Source organism: Gymnoscopelus microlampas (genome assembly GCF_963454915.1).
Source record: "Gymnoscopelus microlampas genome assembly, chromosome: 16".
NCBI lineage: Eukaryota > Metazoa > Chordata > Actinopteri > Myctophiformes > Myctophidae > Gymnoscopelus > Gymnoscopelus microlampas.
This window is the reverse complement of record NC_139953.1, coordinates 43,856,379-43,883,027: the sequence shown is the minus strand read 5'-3', so window position 1 is coordinate 43,883,027 and position 26,649 is coordinate 43,856,379. Positions and strand designations below refer to the sequence as shown.

Sequence of the window (26,649 nt, the reverse complement as noted above, 5' to 3'; positions counted from 1 at the left end):
GGCACGTCAAGCTTACAGTCTGCACTTTAATAATAAGTTGAATAATATAATTACCATGACTTGCAGCGTAAGATGTTGAAAAAAGTTTGCTTGTTTGCTTGACCTATTGGCAGCATGCACAAGAAATGTGGCGCTGGTCGGTACAGTGGTTTGTGAAATTAGTCCCAGACAGATTCACAGACTAATTTCTAGACATACTGTACAGGGCCTGGTCATAAGAATAAGTGTACATACATTTTAAACTACGACCCAATAACTTTCACCAGACATGTCAAGCTTTTGTGTTTGGAGGTGCTTCTGGTTCATAACGTCATGCACTTCGTGACATGAGCTATGATTGGTCTACTTTGGAGGTGACATACATACATACTGTACATACAGACACATCCAGTTGTATATAGCTTGGCCTACAGCCTCACTTACTCCCAAATCAGAGCTCACATCTTGATTGATTGATTTAATACTTTATCAGTCAAAAACTGTAAACTGCATGGAGGTACAGTAAAACATTTGTTGGGTAATAAAACTAAATATATTGATTCAGGTTACTTTTTAAAATATGTATTTTTCTATAATCTTGCTAATAATAATAATAATAATAATAATAATAATAATGAATTGCATTTTTATGGCGCTTTTCTAAGTACTCAAACTTACTCAAAGCGCTCTTACAATGGTTCATTCATTCATTCATTCAGGGAGGGGACATTGGGAGGTGGAGCGGCGAACATTCGACGCCAGCATCCCCACTTTTTCCCACATTCACACACCAATGGTGGCAAGCTAGCGCCGACCGAATCATTGGAGGCAGTGTAGGGTTCAGTGTCTTGCCCAAGGACACTTCGACATGTGGACAGGAGGAGGAGCCGGGATTCGAACCGCCGACCCACGGATCATTGGCCGACCTGCTCTACCTCCTGAGCCACAATTTCCAGAACCACCTGTAACAACATCTACTTATTTAGTAACTGTGTTGTCAGTCTTAGTAGGTAATAGCTATGTACATGGAAGATAGAACAATAGATTTACATTTTAGGAATCCCGTGTTCACCATCATGTTATTTTTCTGCTCCTAGACATCCTGCACATGGTTGTGTGTAAAGAGGAGGATTCTCCTGAGCAGAAGAGGAGCCCCAGTCTGCTCCAGGAGGAACCAGAGCCTCCACACATTAAAGAGGAACAGGAGGAGATACTTCAAAGACCAGAGGAGCCTGATGGATCAATGTTGACATTACTAGCAGTGAAAAGTGATGATGATGAAGACAACTCTTCACACGGCTATGAAGTTGAAGTCAAGCTTGAATCTGACACTGAAGTCACTGAAGACAGTGATGATTGGGAGGAGTCAAGTGGAGGTGTCCACACTGGAGAAAAACCTTTCCAGTGTAAACTGTGTAACAAGAGTTTCAGCCGTTTATATCATCTCAAGATACACCAACGTGTCCACACTGGAGAAAAACCTTTCCACTGTGAACATTGTGACAAGAGTTTCAGTCAGTCAGGTGACCTGAAGAGACACCAGCGTACCCACAATAGAGAAAAACCTTTCCAGTGTAAACTGTGTAACAAGAGTTTCAGCCGTTTATATCATCTCAAGATACACCAGCGTGTCCACACTGGAGAAAAACCTTTCCACTGTGAACATTGTGACAAGAGTTTCAGTGGATCAGGTGACCTGAAGAGACACCAGCGTACCCACAATAGAGAAAAACGTTTCCATTGTAAACATTGTCACGAGAGTTTCAGAACGTTAAGTGACATGAAGAGACATCAGCGCATCCACTCTGTAGAAAAACCTTTCCATTGTAAACATTGTCACAAGAGTTTCAGTCGGTCAGATAACCTGAAGACACACCAGCGTGTCCACACTGGAGAAAAACCTTTCCACTGTAAACATTGTGACAAGAGTTTCTTTCAGTCAAGTAATCTGAAGACACACCAGCGTGTCCACACTGGAGAAAAACCTTTCCATTGTAAACATTGTGACAAGAGTTTCATTAAGTCATCTGACCTGAAAAGACACCAGCGTGTTCACACTGGAGAAAAACCTTTCCATTGTAAAAATTGTGACAAGAGTTTCATTACGTCATCTGACCTGAAAAGACACCAGCGTGTTCACACTGGAGAAAAACCTCTCCATTGTAAACATTGTGACAAGAGTTTCGGACAGTTAAGTGACATGAAGAGACACCAGCGCATCCACTCTGGAGAAAAACCTTTCCACTGTAAACATTGTGACAAGAGTTTCTGTGAACCACGCCAACTGAAGACACACCAGTTTGTCCACGCTGGAGAAAACTCTTGTCACAGTGTTAACAGTGTGAGAAGAGTTTCAGTCAGGTAAGTGCTCTGAAAAGATATCGGTGCATTCTCACTAAGGGAGAGAAAAATAAACGTGCCACTATAAATCAGCTCACTGGGAGGATCAAATTAAACAGCTGTATGTTGTCAGGGAGTTGGACAGACAGGCAAAACTATCATGGATATTTATAATTCTCCTGTTAGTAGATGTTTCCATTAGGACTCATCTTGTGGAGTCATTCTCCATCTCTTTTGTTTTTCTTATTTTAAAACATTACTACAATCTACAAAAGTTTAGTGTTAATAGTAATGTTTTTTCTTTCTTCTTTTACTTAACGTTATTCCAAATGATTGTGGTGTTATTTATTTATAATATAAATGACCATGTAAACCATTATTGATCATATAATCTAGGACAGTTTTTCCAGAATTTGAGTTTTTATATCATGATTTGATATTTGACACATTTTGCTGTGTGCATGTGCAATGAATAGGGCACCATTTCAATTACCTTTCTACATGTATGTTTTATGAATTATGACAGTAATTGTTACAATGAATGAATTAGCTATGATCATTATTAAGTTGTATTATATTATTAAATTGTGACGTGAATCAGAATCAGCTTTATTGTCATATAACAGGTTTACACTACAGAAATAAAAAAGTGGGTGAAATTAGTTTAGTAAGTTCTGTTTTTATTTCCATAGATAAAATGAAAGGAAGAAGAAGAAGGGGGCCGGCAGGGGGAGAGAGATCAATCAAAGACAAACAAATGATCTACATATTTACACATAGTACCTGGGGTAAGATATAAAGGTGTGTGAGCATAGCAGCAGATGTATACTGTACATGATATACTATGGAGGGGACGTTAAGGTCTGTTAAGTATGTCAATCAATCAATCAAACCATTTGAATTATTTTAAATATATGCTGGTAAACTGAGGGATTTATTTTTTATGATTTATGACTAATAATTACACCTAATGTAATGACTATGATCACGATTAAGTCGTATTACATGATGTGTGATGTTATAGTAAATTAAAGCCTGTGCAAAGCCCTATAGCACACACAGATGTGCAAGATGTTTTATCACTATGCTAATAAGCCTAATGGATTATTATCAAGAAACTGAAATACAAGCTATGATCTCTTAACATTACTACACTGAGTGGGTGAGATCATTCCTCGTACAAGCTCTCAACATCTACTGTTACAGGAAGAGTTAAAAAAGAGAAAGAATATAGAAGAAAGGAATACATAAGGAAAAAAAAGAATAAACAGGAAGCAACTGTATGCAATTCTAAAAGTATACTGTTGACCAGTGACTCCAGGACACAACACTGATGATGTGTCCAAGTTTGTGCATCAGTAGATGTTTTGTTAACTGAAATACTCTGGGAGTACCAGTGACCAGTGGGTGGCAACCACGAAGAGTGTGTTGACATCTGGAGAGACAGAGGACGGCCGGAGACGGCAACCCGGGATGGAGAGGGTTGGCAGCCCTAACCACTTCTTCTGAGGGGAAGAACCCAAAGCAAGCTACATACTGACGTAAAACCTGCAACATTCAAGAGGGTTTAAAAATCCATCAAGGCAGAATGAGATGTTTGAAAGCAGCAACGACAACACAACACAGAGAAGTTACTTCTGGTCAGACACACTTCTGGTCAGGCCCGGAGGCAACCCACAGTGCCCAGAGCCTCCTAGTGTCGCCAACACCTGCTGCCAACAGCTCACTTGCTACCCTATGCCAATTCAATTTTATTTAAGTGTCAAATCACAACAAGTTGTCTCAAGACACTTTACATGTAGAGAAGAGACCCGACAATCCCACCCTGAACAAGCAATTTTTGCAACAGTGGCAACGAAAAACTCCCTCTTAACTGGAAGAAACAACACTGATGATGTGTCCAAGTTTGTGCATCAGTAGATGTTTTATGAACCTATATAACATTTGTCAATATAACAGAGCCATACCTGCAGACAGGACTGATGAAATAGGATTGTGGGTGTGTTTTTATACCTTGTGGCCTTAGATCTTGGCACACAATAAAACAAAATCTCATGATTAGTTACACCATTTTAGGTTAGCCTGAGCCAGTCCAATTCATCCATTACAATCAATCTATCTTACTGAACTGTTTCCTGTTTCCCAGAACATTCTGGTACAATAGCCAAAGTCATTGCTTTGAAATAATTGTGATAATCTTACTGTGTCACAGTCTGAATATACCATACAGTCTGAATTTGTCATAGACATATTGATATAGTTACATAGTTTGAAAATGATATGGGTAATAACGTGTTTAATAGAAGGTATATGTTGCATCCTGTAACATATTAGTGTATGTTGTATCCTGCATTTCTATGAGACGTGATCAGACCTGTGCAGCATCAATTTGCACTGATGAAAGCTGTGATGGATGTAGGGCTGCAACTATCCATGACTTTCTAAGCAATTTGTCTATAGATTACTTTTCTGATCAAATAATTGTAATAGTTTTTTTCTTTGTTTATTTTTTTCAACAAATTGATTGAGGACATCAGCCCTATGTTATATTATGTTGCACAACAGTGTCGTGTAAGACTTACACACAAAATAGCTGATCTACAAGCTCAAAACATGTGACGTGTCATGAGCTTGTAGATCTGCTACAAGCTGGGGGCGGCCATAGCTGAGTGGTTAGTGAGCCCGCCTAGGGAGCCAGAGGCCCTGGTTGCCCAGGTTTGATTCCAGGCCAGGCCAACATATGGAGCCAGAGGCCCTGGTTGCCCAGGTTCGATTCCAGGCCAGGCCAGCATATGTGTCGATGAAATGAAATTTGTCCCTGAGCAAGACTCTTAACCCCTAATTGCTCACAGGTTCTCATTGGAAACAAGACCGCAAGGACTTTCATGAACGACCTATTAAAAGGAATTATCCTTATCCTATTTTCAATATTTTTGGATTTTACATTTGTGGGAAGATTTTGCCTGTAATGAATGACCTATTGATTATGAATTGGTTAATTTATTATTTAACAATTAAGACCCTTTTTTTCCTATAATCATTTAATTTGCTTAGTTGGATGAACTGCTTTACTCCTAGATGGATGTTCTCTTGTCTACAGGTCAGGAAGGTCACATAGTACTGTTACTGTCTATAAATAATGGACAGTACCCGAGACCAACAGTAGGGGGCAGCAATACACCAACTGAACTGGCGTCTAGACAAAGTGTTCGTCAGAAGAAGAACATACCCACAATGCAGTAGTGAAAACAACATGGTGTGTTAACTGACTGTTGTTGACACTTTAAAATACCATAGATTTATATAAAAGTAAAGTACAAAGAAAACTTAAAAGTGTCGGTTCTAAACAGTGTCGTCGTTAAGCAGCAGGAGGACGTTTGTTAGCAGCTCAACCACTGAAACACAGCAGGTAAAGATCAACTCATTCATGTTGGCTTTCATCTGTTTATAACATTTAAGATGAACGGATCACGTTTTGTTTAATCTATTTGTCTTTATTAACTAATTTAAGTTGGAACATAAATCTATTAGTCTTAGCTGTGAGGTTGTTATGAAGTGATCATAAACACAAACAACAGCTCCATAGTAGCCTTAGATAAAATCCCTCGTAGATGTATTTGATCGAGACCTTTTTTTAGTATTCTTACTCTTAGTGACCCCCCCCCCCCCCGATTGTCCTGGAATGTCACCAGTAAAGCCCGTACTTCTCCAAACATGTGCAAATGCAAAATATAAGGTGATTACCCGCTTGCCCCAAATGTTAACTTGCAGTCCGTCGTGTTTGTGCAATGTATTAGTCCATATTCTTTAACAAAAAGTTTTTTAATCCCCTTTGTGGACGAGTCTGTCGGAGGTTATCAATGGGCGTTAGTGAGGGGGCGCATCCGGTGAAAGCCGGAATTACACTGGATGTAAACCAAAAGTATACGAGGAGAAAAAATGGCGATCAGCCACAAACGGGATTAAAACACTTCTTTGTTAAAGAATGTGGACTAATACATTGCACAAACAGGCCGAACACTTAGTTAATATTTGGGGCAACCGGGTAAACACCTTATAATGTGCATTTGTACATGTTTGGAGAAATACGGGCTTTGGAGCTTACATTCCAGGGTAATCTAAGTAAGATTCTCGTAGAGATAAAAAAAAAAAAATGTCAACATCGATAAAATACATCTACGAGAGTCTTTATATAAGGCTGTAGCTCCACAGCATTAGCAGCAAGACATTGATATACATTGTTTTGTAGCATGTTGTTGTTGACGTCACTATTATCATTGTAACCCTATAGCTACATCAGTGTTTTATAGCATTACTGTGGTTAATCTCCATAATAAGCAATGAGGTGTAAACTTATCTTGTAAACCAGTAGGATCTTTACTCTGTCCACAGTAATGTTAATGTGATAGTTTCCCTGTCTTTCATGGGCTGCAAATTGACAGTTTATCTCCAAACGCACCTTTAATAGACAAGGCTTTCTCCTAATTTCTTCAAATGATATAGCGTGTATACTTCATAAGTTTATTGTTAAATCACAATTTTACAAAAACGGCAAACACTTAAAGGGAACATTGATTCAGCTCTAAATACTGAAAAGAAGGGAACAAAACTGTCACTATTGTAATAGATTTTTCATGAAGAATAATGCATTCTAATAACATACGCAAGCTTTGGTCCTATGTAAGTCTGCCTCCGAGCAGACGTGAGAAAGAGCGTGCCTCCTGTAAAATTCACAGTCAAAAAAGATAAATGAATCAGACTACTAACATGGGAAGATGTGTAAATTACTTCACGTAAAAAAGATATGGGAGTAAACAGCTTAGTGAATTTTGCGCAACGGGTCTCATTGGGATATATCATTATTCAATACCTTGTAGATCTGCTATTTTCAGATCACCAAAGTATTATAGGTTTTAGTGGACTTGAACAACGAGAGATACCGCCAAACGTTGCAAGGTCAACTAGAGCCGACTCAGCGCCGTTCGAGTTCCGATAGGGAGGGACAGAATCGTTAATTATCTCCCCCCACCACACCCCAGGCAGTGCCTGAGGACTGTTTTCCACCACGGAGGAAAGCCAGCCAGTGCTGTCCTCTTGGAATGAGACTTAGGGCGGATTCACACTATGGTCCCGGGTGCGCACCCTGGACCACTTGGCTGATGTTGTGATAGTGTGAACGCTGCGTATCGTTCCCCGAAACGGATCACCGTACCGTACCCGAGACCACCTCCGGAGGTAGTCTCGGATCCGGATCATGCGTACTCGGGTACGGAACGATGCAATTTGAATCCATCCGTACCAACAGGAGGAAGTGGACTGCTAATCATATATCATTTATATTTTTTATAATGACACAAATAATAATCCCGCTAGTGTTTGAGTAGCGTGAGCCGTGAAAAAACATAAACAAAAAACACATGTGTAGCGAACGCTTCCACTAGGATAAATATGCCAAGGATTAGTCGGTGACGTCATTAATATTCAATTCAATTCAAACTTTATTCCAGGCACACAGGGGGTCCATAGAGTACATACAAATATCACACAACAAATACATAACAAGAAATAAAATCATACATCGAGGCTGACTCTCCAGTGTTTACGCAGCCTGGACGAGTACCAGAGACAGCTCTTCCCAGGATTGACTATATCCTCAATAATACTGTTCCGGGACTAATAATAATACCCAATGATCATGTTTTAGGGGAAGTAGAGCCATGGAACCCTAACGTCCACGGTCCTTATTCAATTCCTTCATTTCAGACCAGTGTGTGGAGTCCAGACTGCAGGTCAAGATGAACTCTCCAGACTCAGCCAGGGACATTTCTATTAAACAGGAACCTGAAGACCACCCGCACCTCAGTACGTTTAATGTTCTCTCTCTTTCGTTCTATTGTAGAGCTGTCGCAATATGCATTTTTTACTATGCAATAATCATGACAAAATATATCATGATAATATTCCGATGATGAAACAAATGGGTCGTGCTGTCTTGTGTTGTACGTACCATAGGCACCGGATGTCCCCCCACTATTTAGCGCTTGACTTGCCGATCTCGCCGCCCGCTGGTCTATTTTTTATGTATTTTTTCCCCGAATGGCGCTGGTCTAACACCCCACTGTTCCCATTGTGTTGCACAATCGTCGTTGTGTATTGGCTGCCTGCTTGCCTCTCGCTGCAATGACCGTTCTGTTACTGGCTACATGTGCTACGTTGCTCTCTCAACTCGATCAACTAGGTGCCAGACAAGCTTATACACGACAAATCGTTGTTCTCTGTATTCCGCCTGTGGGTGTGAAAGAAGCAGAAGCCCGTGGGGCTCGGATTGCAAGAATCAAGTGCTGCTATGATAGACTGACTGACCAGTGATCAGATTACTGCAGCTCAATAGGATATGGGAACAAAGTTGTTCCCCCGTCAGTTAAAGTGAGAGCAGAGAGCGCACGCACAAAGCATATCAAACCTCTGGAATCAAAGTGCACCGTGGCATGTGTGATCATGGATTCCTTATTCATCTAGGTGAATGTTTCTTATTCTAGGCTGCTACAGCTAGGCTAGATTTCATATTTCATATGGAGTATAGCTGACATCTCGCCTATACTGTGTTAGAACAGCATTTTAGGTTTGTCGGGTCCATAAAATAATGGATGTTTTTTTCGTAATTGTAAGAAGCCAAAGTCAAAATAAAATAAAAAAACATTGATTAATTGAGCAGTCCTACTTTGATCACTGCCCTCACAGAGGTCACATATAGGCTGGTTATGTGATCCCATCCCTACTTGTGAACATTAGTTGTAACTTGGGGATGTATTTTGGGGCAATCAGTGTTTTCAGTGTTTACGCTAGATGGCGCTGTTCCCCAACCTGTGATCCGCCATTTCACTCTCAGGCACGCAAAGAAACAGGAGATCACGTGATCGCAAAATCTTAGTCACCATTCGCTTCCTTGTTATTCGATTTGGGAAAACGTCTGTAACTTGCCTCCCTTGTTTTCCTCTGATAAAAAACAAAGACAAACGAGAAATCGCACTACTGGCCATTATTCATTTATTTACTTGGCACAGAATGAGTTAAGCATGATTCCCTAATATGAATCCTATAATATTTGCACCCAAGATTCATATGTTGGAGAGTTGGGCTTAGGCTATTTTGTCTTTAGCATCTGCAAATATTATTGTTATTCTTGACACCACTAGGTCTCCTGTTATTAAAGTCCTTATTCAATTGCTTAATTTCAGACCATGGTGTGGAGTCCAGACTGCAGGTGAAGATGAACTCTCCAGACTCAGCCAGGGACATTTCTATAAAACAGGAGGAACCTGAAGACCACCCACACCTCAGTACGTATTGTTACTATACGATAATCTTGGCAAAAAATATAATGACAATGATAATATCCGGATATTCATAGCCATCATTAAATATCGCTCAATATTCCTTTTTAACATGTTTCATTCTCATTACATTATACAAAAGCACGTCCTCTTTTTCACAAATGCAATACAAAAGAAAAAACGCACCAAATTGTACATTTTTCTACAGAGTGGCCGTAGACCAAAGCATTTAGAACAGGGTTTGTCCTACCGGATACATTAGCCGGTTTAGAGTGATTACTGTCATTAAGCTACTGAATTGGAAGATGTATCATACCAAAATATAAACTAGAGACATGTAGGAATACAAAAATACAAAATATGTACAGCCACCTTAGGTGGTACCAAAATCTGGCTTGGCCCCTGGACTACAGGGTTTGTCTGTCACACAGCTCAAGCCGCTAAGTGCTTGACGTCATGAATCAGAAGCACATGAAAGCCTGACATGCATGGTAAAAGTTGTGTAGTAGGTGAAAAATATGAAAACTCATTTTATGGTGTGCCTCTGTAGGGGGTGAGAGGTCTAGAAATGGGTCTGTTCTTTGTGAGATAACAGATCTTTGACAAGCTTTTTAGAAGCTTGTTGCATTGAGGCGTATCCACTTCAACCCTAGCATCCCTTTGCTGGGGGGTATTTGATAAAATGCTGATCTTCAAACAAAGAGATTTGGTGTAGAGGGAAAAGAGAAAGGACCAAGTACAGAGTCGACCCTGCTCAACATTAGTATTAGTTAAAGGGCAAGACCATTTTGGTAACTACACAACCCAAACCTCTACCAAAGTGGTCTTGCCCTTTAACTAAGAATTTTGTTCACACTTTCAGAGAATATCCGTGGTCGTAATGGGGACATAGTTGGCAATAGATGCCAAAACAATTATATATTTATAATTGTTGAGAATTTTTCCAATCTTAATTACTTCCCTGAGCCATGATGTACACAGAGACTTACCCCAATACAACCCTTTATGCTGAGTGTCAAGCGGGGAGACATTGCATCCGATTTATAGTCTTTGGTATGACCCAGCCGGGGTATTGAACCCTGACCTCCCAATCTCAGGGCAGACACTTTTAACCATGCCAATGAGCTGGGTTTTCTAATCGGCGGGTACTAACCAATTTTAACATATTATATTAAGCACTTGTCAAGTAGTCTTTCAAACAGCTATGATTCATCAGCCTATGCTACATACCAGAGGACAGTGCCACTCAATCTGAGCAAAGAAGATGGCCGAATGGTGTGTTATTAATTATGTTATAAACAGTATATTAAATGTTTCCAAAAACATTTGAGGTGAGAAATAGACAATGCTGTAACATACACTTGATTCAGCACTGCCTTGTTGCAGTTTGCAACGCAGCATATTTAGATCACATATTTAATATATATGTTCGCTGTGTGACTGTTATAAATATTGAGCTGGAAAACTCATCTGTGATTGGCTCAGAGACACCCAGCTCCTGTTTCACTGGGAATTACGTTAAGATATGGTTGCAAAAAGTCATTTCAGCTGGTCTATAAAGGACGACTTCACCCATTTTCAACCTATCTTCATATAATAGATCATCGGTAATGCTCCTGATAAAATGGTGTAATTTTTTTTTACTCAGTCTGTGTCTCATAGGAGGTCTGTGGACACTTCAGAAATCCATCTACCAGTGACATCATCATTAGGAAGGTTTCTTGGTTTTTCTTCAATATGTTTTTATTTTATTTTTATTAACGTGGGAACAATGGCTTCCATTATAGCATGCTAACTTTCCAGCAATAGAAAGCCTGTAGTTTCTATTAGCTTGGATTCCCCATCAATGATGTCACTGGTAGACAGGTTTCTGAACTGTCCACAGCCCTCTTCTGAGACACAGACTGAGTTGACAAAAATGTTGCCATATTATCATGAGCATTATTGAGGTTCAATTATATGAAGACAGGTTGAAAATGGGTGAAGTCGTCCTTTAAGTGGTTAACAACATTAAAATAAGTATATCTTCTTCAACTATTTCCAGATTTCAGTGCATGGCACGTCACTTGAAAGCTTACAGTCTGCACTTTGATAATAAAACGGAATAATATAATGACCAGGACTTGCAGCGCATTCTATCAGATGTGGAAAAAAACTTGCTTGACCAATTGGCAGCATGCACAATAAATGTGGCGCTGATCGGAACAATGGTTTGTGAAATTAGCCCCAGACACACAGACAGATTCACAGACTAATTTCTAGACATACTGTACAGGGTCAGGTCATGAGAATAAGTGTACATACATTTTAAACTACGACCCATTAACTTTCACCTGACATGTCAAGCTTTTGTGTTTGGAGGTGCTTCTGGTTCATAACGTCATGCACTTAGTGGCATGAGCTATGGTTGGTCTACTTTGGAGGTGACATACATACATACTGTACATACAGACACATCCAGTTGTATATAGCTTGGCCTACAGCCTCACTTACTCCCAAATCAGAGCTCACATATTGATTGATTGATTGATTGATTGATTGATTGATTGATTGATTTAATACATTATCAGTCAAACAAGGTAAACAGCTTGGAGGTACAGTAAAACATTTAGGCTAAAAGGATAACACAGAAAACATCTTTTAATAATTCGAATTAAATATTTGTTCTATCACCGTAATTAATTTGTTGGGTAATATAACTAAATATATTGATTCAGGTTACTTTTTAAAATATGTATTTTTGAGTGGTGCTAGCCACTCCAAGGACTGACTTTGCGTGTGGGTCTGTCCGTCCGTCCGTCCGTCCGTCCGTCCGTTTGAGCACGGCCTCAACAGCTGCGGCTGATTGCAACACAAAGATGCAACCAGTTACGCTAATTATACACAAGCAGGAGTGCAACACACACACACACACACACACACACACACACACACACACACACACACACACACACACACACTTTTGAGTAAAAATACTTACAATTAGTAAAAAGACTTACAATTAGTAAAAAGACTTAAGTGAGTTAAAATATTTAAAAGACGTTTCTGCCAATATAAAGTTATTTTAAAGCAGTCCAAGGTTAATAATAGCTTAATGAAATGAACTCATGAAAGGCACCACTCTCTAAACACTGGGTGTGATTTTTCTATAATCTTGTGAACACTTTCGAGCCTGCTTTAGAGTTTCCAGAACCACCTGTAACAACCTGTACTTATTTAGTAACTGTTTTGTCTGTCTTAGTAGGTAATAGCCATGTACATGGAAGATAGAACAATAGATATACATTTTAGGAATCCAGTGTTCACTATCATGTTATTTTCCTGCTCCTAGACATCCTGCACATGGTTGTGTGTAAAGAGGAGGATTTTCCTGAGCAGAAGAGGAGCCCCAGTCTGCTCCAGGAGGAACCAGAGCCTCCACACATTAAAGAGGAACAGGAGGAGACACTTCAAAGACCAGAGGAGTCTGATGGATCAATGTTGACATTACTAACAGTGAAAAGTGAAGTTGATGATGAACACATCTCTTCACACTGCTCTGAAGTTGAACTTGAATCTGACACTGAAGTCACTGAAGACAGTGATGATTGGGGGGAGACAAGTGGAGGTGTCTACACTGGAGAAAAACCTTTCCATTGTAAACATTGTGACAAGAGTTTCAGTCAGTCAGGTGACCTGAAGAGACACCAGTATGTCCACACTGGAGAAAAACCTTTCCACTGTGAACTTTGCGACAAGCGTTTCATTCAGTCATCTAGCCTGAAGACACACCAGCGTACCCACACTGGAGAAAAACCTTTCCATTGTAAACATTGTGACAAGAGTTTCAGTCAGTCAAGTCATCTGAAGAAACACCAGCGTATCCACACTGGAGAAAAACCTTTCCACTGTAAACATTGTGACAAGAGTTTCTTTCAGTCAAGTCATCTGAAGACACACCAGCGTGTCCACACTGGAGAAAAACCTTTCCATTGTAAACATTGTGAAAAGAGTTTCAGTCGGTCAGATGACCTAAAGAAACACCAGCGTATCCACACTGGAGAAAAACCTTTCCACTGTAAACATTGTGACAAGAGTTTCTTTCAGTCAAGTCATCTGAAGACACACCAGCGTGTCCACACTGGAGAAAAACCTTTCCATTGTAAACATTGTGACAAGAGTTTCTTTCAGTCAAGTAATCTGAAGACACACCAGCGTGTCCACACTGGAGAAAAACCTTTCCATTGTAAACATTGTGAAAAGAGTTTCAGTCGGTCAGATGACCTAAAGAAACACCAGCGTATCCACACTGGAGAAAAACCTTTCCACTGTAAACATTGTAACAAGAGTTTCTTTCAGTCAAGGCATCTGAAGACACACCAGCGTGTCCACACTGGAGAAAAACCTTTCCCTTGTAAATATTGTGACAAGAGTTTCATTAATTCATCTGACCTGAAAAGACACCATCGTGTCCACACTGGAGAAAAACCTTTCCATTGTAAACATTGTGACAAGAGTTTCAGTCATTCATATGTCCTGAAGACACACCAGCGTGTCCACACTGGAGAAAAACCCTTCCATTGTAAACATTGTGACAAGAGTTTCAGTCGTTCATTTGACCTGAAGAGACACCAGCGTGTCCACACTGGAGAAAAACCTTTCCATTGTAATCATTGTGACAAGAGTTTCCGTGAATCACGCCAACTGAAGACACACCAGTGTGTCCACGCTGGAGAAAGCTCTTGTAACAGTGTTAACAGTGTGATAAAATTTCAGTCAGGTAAGTGCTCTGAAAAGATATCGGTGCATTCACACCAAGGGAGAGAAAAAAAACGTTCCACTATAAATCAGCTCACTGGGAGGATCAAATTAAACAGCTCTATGTTGTCAGGGAGTTGGATAGACAAGCAAAACTATCATGGAGATTTATAATGCTCCTGTCAATAGAAGTTTCCATTAGGACTCATCTTGTGGAGTCATTCTCCATCTCTTTTTTTTTTCTTATTTTAAAACATTACTACAATCTAAAAAAGTTTAGTGTTAACGGTAACTTTTTTTCTTTCTTCTTTTACTTAAAGGTATTCCAAATGATTGTGGTGGTATTTATTTATAATGTAAATGGCCATGTTAACCATATTGATCATATAATCTAGGACTGTTTTTCCAGAATTTGAGTTTTTATACCATGATTTGATGTCATTGTGCTGTGTGCATGTGCAATGAATGGGGCACCACTTCAATTACCTTTCTATATGTATATTTTATGAATTATGACAGTAATTGTTACAATTAATGAAATAGCTATGATCATTATTAAGTTGTATTACATTATTAAATTGTGACGTGAATCTGAATCAGAATCAGCTTTATTGTCACATAACAGGTTTACACTACAGAAATAAAAAAGGGGTTGAAATTAGTTTTTGTGCAAGTTCTGTTTTTATTTCCATAGATAAAATGAAAGGAAGAAGAAGAAGGGGGCCGGCAGGGGGAGAGAGATCAATCAAAGACAAACAAATGATCTACATATTTACACATAGTACCTTGGATAAGATATAAAGGTTTGTGAGCATAGCAGCAGATGTATACTGTACATGATATACTATGGAGGGGACGTTAAGGTCTGTAAAGTATGTCAATCAATCAATCAAACCATTTCAATTATTTTAATTATATGCTGGTAAACTGAGGGATGTATTTTTTATGATCTATGACTAATAATTACACCTAATGTAATGACTATGATCACTATTAAGTCGTATTGCATGATGTGTGATGTTATAGTAAATTAAAGCCTGTGCAAAGCCCTATAGCACACACAGATGTGCAAGATGTTTTATCATTATGCTATAAGCCTAATGGATTATTATGAAGAAAGTGAAATACAAGCTATGATCTCTTAACATTACTACACTGCTCAAAATACACATTTATCCCTTAATTCTTTTGAGTAGTTTTTGATAGCAGTGTATACACAGTTCATGAAAATTCAAAATAATTAAGGGATCAAAGTGTTCCCTACATTTCTTTGAGCAGTATATTTGGGATGTGTGGAAGAATTTAGTCTGCAGGCACAATTCAGAATCAACTTTAGTGTCACATGATTACAGATGTAAAAGAGTGGGTGAGATCATTCTTTGTACAAGCTCTCAACATCTACTGTTACAGGAAGAGTTTAAAATAGAGAAAGAATATAGAAGAAAGGAACACATAAGGAAAAAAGATTAAACAGGAAGCAACTGTATGCAATTCTGGAAGTATACTGTTGACCAGTGACTCCAGGAAACAACACTGATGATGTGTCCAAGTTTGTGCATCAGTAGATGTTTTGTTAACTGAAATACTCTGGGAGTACCAGTGACCAGTGGGTGGCGACCACGAAGAGTGTGTTGACATCTGGAGAGACAGAGGACAGCCGGAGAGACGGCAACCCGGGATGGAGAGGGTTGGCAGCCCTAACCACTTCTTCTGAGGGGAAGAACCCAAAGCAAGCTACATACTGAGGTAAAACCTGCAACATTCAAGAGGGTCTAGAAATCCATCAAGGCAGAATGAGATGTTTGAAAGCGGCAACGACGACACAACGCACAGAAGTCACTTCTGGTCAGATGCAGGAGGAGCCAGGCCCGGAGGCAACCCCACAGTGCCCAGAGCCTCCTAGTGTCGCCAACACCTGCTTTCAGCTTACCTGCTACCCTAAGCCCCCAAGAGACAGTGGGAGCAGTAGCATGGCACTTGGACACATGCCGGTGTCTGATCAGCCTCGGTCGAGACGGCTGGAGGAGGGTGTCTGTTGCAAGACCTGAAACACCCAGTGACTCAGGAAACAACACTGATGATGTGTCCAAGTTTGTGCATCAGTAGATGTTTTGTGAACCTATATAACATTTGTTAATAAACCAACAGAGCAATATCGGCAGACAGATCTTGGTCAACAATGTTATGAAATCTCATGATTAGTTACACCATTTTAGGTCAGCCTGATCCAGTGCAATTTATCCACTGGAATCAATCTATCTTACTGATCTGTTTCCTGTTCCTATTTGGAACATACATTGCTTTGAAATTACTTGTGATAATCTTACTTTGTCACAGTCTGAATTTATCATAGACATATTGATATAGTTACATATTGTAGTTTGAAAATAATATGGGTAATATGTTTAATACAAGGCATATGTTGCATCCTGTAACATGGTACTGTATTCTATGAGATGTGATCAGACCTGTGCAGCATCAATGTGCACTGATGAAAGCTTTGATGGATGTAGGGCTGCAACTATCCATGACTTTCTAAGCAATTTCGTCTATAGATTACTTTTCTGATTAATCAAATAATTAGGAGCTGTTTTTTTCTTGATATGTTTTTACTTCTCAACAAATTGATTGACAACATCAGTCCTATGTCTGTGTCGTGTAAGACGTGAAAATAGTTGATCTACAAGCTCAATACGCATTACACTGTGACATGTTGTGAGCTTGTAGATCTGCTATTTTCAATATTTTTGTATTTTAAATTTGTGGGAAGATGTTGCCTATAATGACATATCCAAAATAGCGATTGACTATTAATCGGTTAATTTATCAAATTAATGATTAACAATTGTTATTTTTATATTCATTTAATTTGATTAGTTGGATTAACTGCTTTACTCCTAGATGTATGTTCTCTTGTTTACAGGTCTGGAAGGTCACATAGTACTCTACTGTTACTGTATATAAACAATGGACAGTACCCGAGACCAACAGTAGGGGGCAGCTATACACCAACTGGCGTCTAGACAAAGTGTTCGTCAGAAGAAGAACATACCCACAATGCAGTAGTGAAAACAACATGGTGTGTTGACTGACTGTTGTTGACACTTTGAAATACCATAGATTTATATAAAAGTAAAGTACAAAGAAAACTTAAACGTGTCGTTTCTAAACAGTGTCGTCGTTAAGCAGCAGGAGGACGTTTGTTAGCAGCTCAACCACTGAAACACAGCAGGTAAAGATCAACACATTCATGTTGGCTTTCATCTGTTTATAACATTTAAGATGAACGGATCACGTCTTGTTTAATCTATTTGTCTTTATTAACTAATTTAAGTTAACTTGGAACATAAATCTATTAGTCTTAGCTGTTAGGTTGTTATGACGTGATCATAAACACAAACAACAGCTCCATAGTAGCTTTAGATAAAGACTCTCATAGATGTATTTGATCGAATAGACCCCCCCCCCCCCCCCGATTGTCCTGGAATGTCACCAGTAAAGCCCGTACTTCTCCAAACATGTACAAATGCAAATTGACAGTTTAGCTCCAAACTCACCTTTAATTGACAAAGTTTTTCTCCTAATTTCTTCAAATTATATAGTGTGTATACTTCATAAGTTTATTGTTAAATCACAATTTTACAAAAACGGCAAACACTTAAAGGGAACATTGATTCAGCTCTAAATACTGAAAAGTTGATTTTTCATGAAGAATAAGGCATTCTAATGACATACACAAGCTTTGGTCCTATGTAAGTGTCTCAGAGCAGACGTGAGAAAGAACGTGCCTCCTGCAAAATTCACCGTCAAAAAAGATGAATGAATCAGTCTATTTACATGGGAAGTTGTGTAAATTCATTTACGTAAAAAATATGGGCGTAAACAGCTTAGTGAATAGTGCCCAATATGTCTCATCGGGATGCATCATTATTCAATACCTTGTAGATCTGCTATTTTCAGATCACCTACGTATTATAGGTTTAAACAGGTTGCACTGATTTTGATGCTGTACATTTTGCTGGAACCCCCTCAAGGACCCCTGGGGGTCCCCGTACCTCAGTTTTAGAACCACTGTTCTAATCTAATCTAGACCCTATGTAAACAACAGTGCAGTGCAGTCCTTATTCAACAGTGCAGTCCTTATTCAATTCCTTCATTTCAGACCAGTGTGTGGAGTCCAGACTGCAGGTGAAGATGAACTCTCCAGACTCAGCCAGGGGCATTTCTATTAAACAGGAACCTGAAGACCACCCGCACCTCAGTACGTTTTATGTTCTCTCTCTTTCTTTCATTTTTTCCTGTTCTATTGTAGAGCTGTATATAAAACAAATTCTATGCAATAATCATGACAAAATATATCATGATAATATTCCGATGATGAAACAAATTGGTCGTGCTGTCTTGTGTTGCACGTACCATAGGCACCGGATGTCCCCCCACTATTTAGCGTTCGACTTGTCGATCTCGCCGCCCGCTGGTCTATTTTTTATTTATTTTTTCCCCGACTGGCGCTGGTCTAGCACCCCACTGTTCCCATTGTGTTGCACAATCGTCGTTGTGTATTGGCTGCATGCCTGCCTCTCGCTGAAATGACCGTTCTGTTACTGGCTACATGTGCTACGTTGCTCTCTCAACTCGATCAACTAGGTGCCAGACAAGCTTATACACAACAAATCGTTGTTCTCTGTATTCCGCCTGTGGGTGTGAAAGAAGCAGAAGTCCGTGGGGCTCTTGTTGCAAGAATCAAGTGCTGCTATGATAGACTGACTGACCAGTGATCAGATTACTGCAGCTCAATAGGATATGGGAACAAAGTTGTTCCCCTGTCAGTTAAAGTGAGAGCAGAGAGCGCACGCACAAAGCACATCAAACCTCTGGAATCAAAGTGCACCGTGGCATGTGTGATCATGGATTCCTTATTCATCGAGGTGAATGTTTCTTATTGTAGGCTGCTACAGCTAGGCTAGATTTCATATTTCATATGGACTATAGCTGACATCTCGCCTATACTGTGTTAGAACAGCATTTTAGGTTTGTCGGGTCCATAAAAGAATGGGTGCTTTTTTCGTAATTGTAAGAAGCTAAAGTAAAAATAAAAAAAAAACATTGATTAATTGAGCAGTCTTACTTTGATCACTGCCCTCACAGAGGTCAAATAAAGGCTGGTTATGTGATCCCATCCCTACTTGTGAACATTAGTTGTAACTTGGGGATGTATTTTGGGCAAACAGTGTTTTCAGTGTTTACGCTAGATGGCGCTGTTCCCCAACTTGTGATCCGCCATTTCACTCTCGGGCACACAAAGAAACAGGAGATCACGTGATCGCAAAATCTTAGTCACCATTCGCTTCCTTGTTATTCGATTTGGGAAAACGTCTGTAACTTGCCTCCCTTGTTTTCCTCTGATTTCTGATAAAGAAATCGCACTACTGGTCATTATTCATTTATTTACTTGGCACAGAATGAGTTAAGCATGATTCCCTAATATGAATCCTATAATCTTTGCACCCAAGATTCATATGTTGCAGAGTTGGGCTTAGGCCATCTTGTCTTTAGCATCTGCAAATGTTATTGTTTTTCTTGACACCACTAGGTCTCCAGTTATTCAATTGCTTCATTTCAGACCAGTGTGTGGAGTCCAGACTGCAGGTGAAGATGAACTCTCCAGACTCAGCCAGGGACATTTCTATTAAACAGGAGGAACCTGAAGACCACCCACACCTCAGTAAGTATTGTCACTATACGATAATCTCGGCAAAAAATGTAATGACAATGATAATATCTGGATATTCATAGCCATCATTAAATATCACTCAATATTCCTTTTTAACATGTTTTATTCTCATTACAATATCCAAAAGCACGTCCTCTTTTTCACAAATGCAATACAAAAGAAAAACTGCAACAAATTGTACATTTTTCTACAGAGTGGCCGTAGACTAAAGCATAGATCACATACTTTAAATCACATATGTTCGCTGTGTGACTGTTATAATATTGAGCTCGAAAACTCATCTGTGATTGGCTCAGAGACACCCAGCTCCTGTTTCACTGGGTATTACGTTAAGATATGGTTGCAAAAAGCCATTTCAGCTGGTCTATAAAGGACGACTTCACCCATTTTCAACTTTCATCTTCATATAATAGATCCTCAGTAATGCTCCTGATAAAATGGTGTCATTTTTTTCTACTCAGTCTGTTTCTCATAGGAGGTCTGTGGACACTTCAGAAATCCATCTACCAGTGACATCATCACTAGGAAGGTTTCTTAGTTTTTCTTCATTTTTTATTTATTTATGTTTTATTAACGCGGGAACAATGGCTTCCATTATAGCATGCTAACCTTCCAGCAATAGAAAGCTTGTAGTTTCTATTAGCTTGGATTCCCCATCGATGATGTCACTGGTTGACGGGTTTCTGAACCGTCCATAGCCCTCCTCTGAGACACAGACTGAGTTGACAGAAATGTTGCCATATATCATGAGCATTAGTGAGGTCCAATTATAACAACATTTAAATAAGCATATCTTCTTTTTCTATTTCCAGATTTCAGTGAATGGCACGTCACTTGAAAGCTTACAGTCTGTTTAATAAAACGGAATAATATAATGACCATGACTTAGAGCGCATTCTATTAGATGTGGAAAAAAGCTTGCTTGACCTATTGTCAGCATGCACAAGAAATGTGGCACTGATCGGTACAGTGGTTTGTGAAATTAGCCCCAGACACACAGACAGATTCACAGACTCATTTCTAGACATACTGGCCCTCATTTATCAATGGAGCGTATAAACCGGCGTATATTTTTCCATATATTCGGCCGTACGCCAACGTCGAAGTCACATTTATCAACGAATCCTACACAGCCGATCCGAGCGTACATTTGGTCCCAGCCTTGATAAAGCTCACGCCTGAAAACGAGCGTCATTTAAATAACACGCCCTTAAATATTCTGGAAACGCCCCGATTTTACGACATGAAGAACCGAAAAGAACGAGTTTCGCCGGCTCGCCTCGCCTCACTGCCTGTCAAGTCACACACGCGCACACGCCTCTCTCTCTCTCTCTCTCTCTCTCTCACACACACACACACACACACACACACACACACACACACACACACACACACACACACACGTGCCCATCTGTGTCTTTCATGTAATCCGTAGTGGTACAATCTTTGTCACGTAGGCTTGTAGCCTACATGAATGACATATTATGATACCAATCACATCGCCATGAATGGAATACGTTTGTATATTTATTTACCCCATACAGAGCATTGCGCGTTCGAGTTACACTAAAGCAGTCATGTAGGCTATATTCCCCATGAGACTCGGGCGGTCTGCAGACTGCAGTGATCCCGTGCCGCCACCCACGTTATAAGAGATTGGAGCGTCAGGTTTATATCCTTAACCCAGCCAGGCTGTAGCCTATATAACGCTTTATGACATAACTCCATACCATAGGACAAGCTACTGTAAGTTTGTAGACCTCACTGTCCATGAAAAGATGACCGCGGGACTCCCGACCGCGGGACTCCCGACGCAAAAGCGCTCGTATATTTTGAAAATAGCAGATCTACAAGCTCACAGAGCTTGCTATTTTCAATGCAGCCAGATCTGTAATCTTATCTGAATGACTGTTAAAGCAGTTTGTTTAAATTACTTCATAAAATGTTCACAGGGATTATCTTGTAGTGTAGATATACATTTTGGAGTGGATATATGTGTCCAGATGCCTGTCAGACAGTCAGACAATGATGCTCCGCAGGTCTAGGATGGAAAAATGGGCGCAGCTAAAGTCAACAACTGCTCGTGACCAGATGTGAGATTTCAGCGTACGGTAGGATGAAGCCCACGTCAGGATATATTGATAAATGCCGAAAGGTTCGGTGATCTCGCCGTATGCCCATTATTTGGGCTGCACCGCGTTGATAAATGAGGGCCACTGTACAGGGCCTGGTCATAAGAATAAGTGTACATACATTTTAAACTACGACCCATTAACTTTCACCAGACATGTCAAGCTTTTGTGTTTGGAGGTGCTTCTGTTTCATAACGTGATTGGTCTACTTTGGAGGTGACATACATACATACTGTACATACAGACAAATCCAGTTGTGTATATAGCTTGGCCTACAGCCTCACTTACTCCCAAATCAGAGATCACAGATTGATTGATTGATTGATTGATTGATTGATTGATTGATTGATTGATTGATTTAATACGTTATCAGTCAAACAAGGTAAACAGCATGGAGGTACAGTAAAACATTTAGGCTAAAAGGATAATACAAAAAACACGCTTTAATAATTCAAATTAAATATTTGTTCTATCACTGTAATTCATTTGTTGGGTAATATAACTAAATATATTGATTTAGGTTACTTTTTAAAATATGTATTTTTCTATAATCTTGCTAACACCTAGCCTGCTTAGAGCAGGGGTTTTCAACCGGTGGTCCGCGGACCACTGGTGGTCCGCGGAGGTATTGCAGGTGGTCCCTGGCCCAAAAAAATTAAAATAAAAAAAAACTTTTGTTTTTAAACTTTTTTTTTTTTTACTTTTAGTAACTTACAGGAGTTCTTACTGTATTGTTTGTGTGTAATATGAAATGTGAGCTTACCATAATCACAGTAATCCTTAATCATATTCCATAATATTCAAACAAAATCAATGTATTTTATTAGATATTATATTGATATTATAGCTATTTTCTCCAGCTCCCTGTGGTACATGAACCCCCCACCACTATTGTGTGGGGTGGGTCTATGATGGACCCGCCACGCACAATAGTGGTGGTCCCCAGGTTGCTTTTAGTCAAGATGGTGGTCCCTGGGTCGAAATCAGTTGAAAACCCCTGGCTTAGAGTTTCCAGAACCACTTGTAACAACCTGTATTTATTTAGTAACTGTTTTGTCAGTCTTAGTAGGTGATAGCTATCTACATGGAAGATAGAACAATAGATATACATTTTAGGAATCCTGTGTTCACTATCATGTTATTTTCCTGCTCCTAGACATCCTGCACATGGTTGTTTGTAAAGAGGAGGATTCTCCTGAACAGAAGAGGAGCCCCAGTCTGCTCCAGGAGGAACCAGAGCCTCCACACATTAAAGAGGAACAGGAGGAGATACTTCAAAGACCAGAGGAGCCTGATGGATCAATGTTGACATTACTAGCAGTAAAAAGTGAAGTTGATGATGAACACATCTCTTCACACTGCTCTGAAGTTGAACTTGAACTTGAATCTGACACTGAAGTCACTGAAGACAGTGATGATTGGGGGGAGACAAGTGGAGGTTAGTCAGTGTTAAACACAGGGACAGGAATTGCATGTGTGGGGAAAATTGGAGCTGGAATAAAAGAGTTTCATGAAAAATACAATTAATTCAGAAATATTAACAGGGAAGTCGTAATGCTCCTAAACAACGGCTTTCAAGTTGTATTTGTACTCACCATTTCTAACCAGTCTCTCCCCTTCTATCTTCCTCTCTCTCTCGCCCCTCTGCCCCCCCCCCCCCCTCCTCTCTCAGGAGTAAGGTCCCAGTCTTCCAAGGCTCAGTTCTTCTCCTGTTCTGAGTGTTCATACTCCTTCACATCTCAGATCTTCCTCCATAAACACATCAGGAGTAAACACAACGACTTCTACCGCCAAATGCTGAGGAATGGAGAGATCACCCCATCAGCCTGTCAGCAAATCAACAGCTCTACAACCAGCCCGAGACAAGGAGATAAACCTTACCACTGTATATATTGTGACAAGACTTTCTTTCAGTCAGGTAATCTGAAGAAACACCAGCGTATCCACACTGGAGAAAAACCTTTCCACTGTAAACATTGTGACAAGAGTTTCCGTGAATCACGCCAACTGAATACACACCAGTGTGTCCACGCTGGAGAAAACTCTTGTCACAGTGTTTCAGTCAGGTAAGTGCTCTGAAAAGATATTGGTGCATTCTCACTAAGGGAGAGAAAAAAAACGTTCCACTATAAATCAGCTCACTGGGAGGATCAAATTAAACAGCTGTATGTTGTCAGGGAGTTGGATAGACAAGCAAAACTATCATGGAGATTTATAATGCTCCTGTCAGAAGTTTCCATTAGGACTCATCTTGTGGAGTCATTCTCCATCGCTTTTGTTTTTCTTATTTTAAAACATTACTACAATCTACAAAAGTTAAGTGTTAACGGTAACTTTTTTTCTTTCATCTTTTACTTAAAGGTATTTCAAATGATTGTGGTGTTATTTATTTATAATATAAATGACCATGTAAACCATATTGATTATATTATCTAGGACTGTTTGTCCAGATTTTGTGTTTTTATAACATCAGGGGCGCCGATATTTATAAGCTCTAGCGGGTGCCCAACAAGGCACACGCGCGTGCATGTGCGCCCCAAAATTTTGCGGGTTTTGGTCGGATAATTGACTTTTTTGGGGGGGTTTTGTAACTTTATTTCGGTTAATTCGGTTGTTCAGTGGCGATCTGATTTTGAAAAATAATTTAAAAAAAAAACTTTTTTTTTTTTTTTGACCAGCACCCAGTGGGTGCTCCTCACCCATAGTGGGTGCTTGTGCCCCCGGGCACCCACGTTATCGGCGCCCTTGTATATCATGATTTGATGTCATTGTGCTGTGTGCATGTGCAATGAATGGGGCACCATTTCAATTACCTTTCTACATGTATGTTTTATGAATTATGTAATTATGTAATTGTTACAATTAATTAAATAGCTATGATCATTATTAAGTTGTATTACATTATTAACTCATTGAGTGCCAGAATTGCCAGAATTATATAGAAATATGTTGTCCCGGTGCCAGAGTTTTTTTCAAAGTAAAAAAAAAGTGCTTAGGAAGCGATATACAGCCTTTTTCAGTTATACGTTAAACAAGGAGTGGATGGAGCTGCAAATCTTCAGATGATGATATCTTGGGCTCTGAACATTTTTTTTTTCTTCTTTTTTTACATTTTTTTCAAAAACACGTCAAACACGTCATTGGCACCCAGCGCCATAGCGGTAAAAAAACGTGAAACCCGTGGCAGGCACAATGGCAGGCACTCCATGAGTTAAATTGTGACGTGAATCTGAATCAGAATCAGCTTTATTGTCACATAACAGGTTTACACTACAGAAATAAAAAAAGTGGGTGAAATTAGTTTAGTAAGTTCTGTTTTTATTTCATAGATAAAATGAAAGGAAGAAGGAGAAGGGGGCCGTCAGGGGGAGAGAGATCAATCAAAGACAAACAAATGATGTACATATTTACACATAGTACCTGGGGTAAGATATAAAGGTGTGTGAGCATAGCAGCAGATGTATACTGTACATGATATACTATGGAGGGGACGTTAAGGTCTGTTAAGTATGTCAATCAATCAATCAATCAAACCATTTCAATTATTTTTATTATATGCTGGTAAACTGAGGGATGTATTTTTTATGATTTATGACTAATAATTACACCTAATGTAATGACTATGATCACTATTAAGTCGTATTACATGATGTGTGGTGTGATAGTAAATTAAAGCCTGTGCAAAGCCCTATAGCACACACAGATGTGCAAGATGTTTTATTACTATGCTATAAGCCTAATGGATTATTATCAAGAAATTGAAATACAAGCTATGATCTCTTAACATTACTACACTGCTCAAAATAATTAAGGGAACACATTTATCCCTTAATTCCTTTGAGCAGTTTTGTTTAGCAGTAGCCTATATACACAGTTCATGAAAACTCAAAATAATTAAGTGATCAAGTGTTCCCTACATTTCTTTGAGCAGTATATTTGGGATGTGTGGAAGAATTGAGTCTGCAGGCACAATTCAGAATCAACTTTAGTGTCACATGATTGCAGATGTAAAAGAGTGGGTGAGATCATTGGGCCCGATTCATGAACCGTACTTACGAACAAATTTGTTCTTAGACCCACTTAAGACGTTTTTTAAGAGATTTTGGCATTCACAAATGTTTTCTTAGCTGTGATTTGTTCTTAAGTTAAGAAGAAATCTACGCATACTAGAGAGCACTCTTAGGGTGGCCTTTGAGTTCTTAAGTGTGATATGTTTGTGCAAAAATAATGAATTCTCGAAGTTTCTTCAATTCTACAGTTGTATAATATAGGATTTAAATTACAATAATATTTTTATCATATCTTTAGAGCAAAAAAGGTTCTCAAAGGTGTGGTCTGGGGACCCCCAGGGGTCCTTGAAGCTGTTCCAGGGGGTCCACAGCAAACGAGGAAC

The 26,649-nt window shown here is 39.5% G+C and overlaps 2 protein-coding genes across 2 annotated transcripts; both read left to right on the top strand.

Annotated features, from left to right (window-relative positions):
- Positions 1–5,646: 5,646 nt before the first annotated feature.
- Positions 5,647–14,397, top strand: LOC311063839 (uncharacterized protein; the record flags this gene model as incomplete). The annotated part of the gene is made up of 5 exons (XM_084083448.1): positions 5,647–5,728; positions 8,083–8,181; positions 9,558–9,659; positions 12,985–13,132; positions 14,343–14,397. The coding sequence occupies exons 2-5, from the start codon at positions 8,115–8,117 to the stop codon at positions 14,395–14,397; spliced, it is 372 nt and encodes a 123-aa protein (XP_083939574.1). The 5' UTR covers positions 5,647–5,728; positions 8,083–8,114.
- Positions 14,398–20,019: 5,622 nt separating this feature from the next.
- LOC311063900 (uncharacterized protein) lies at positions 20,020–24,828 on the top strand. The gene is made up of 3 exons (XM_084083535.1): positions 20,020–20,115; positions 23,413–23,694; positions 23,929–24,828. The coding sequence occupies exons 1-3, from the start codon at positions 20,046–20,048 to the stop codon at positions 24,324–24,326; spliced, it is 750 nt and encodes a 249-aa protein (XP_083939661.1). The 5' UTR covers positions 20,020–20,045; the 3' UTR covers positions 24,327–24,828.
- The last annotated feature ends 1,821 nt before the right edge of the window (positions 24,829–26,649 follow it).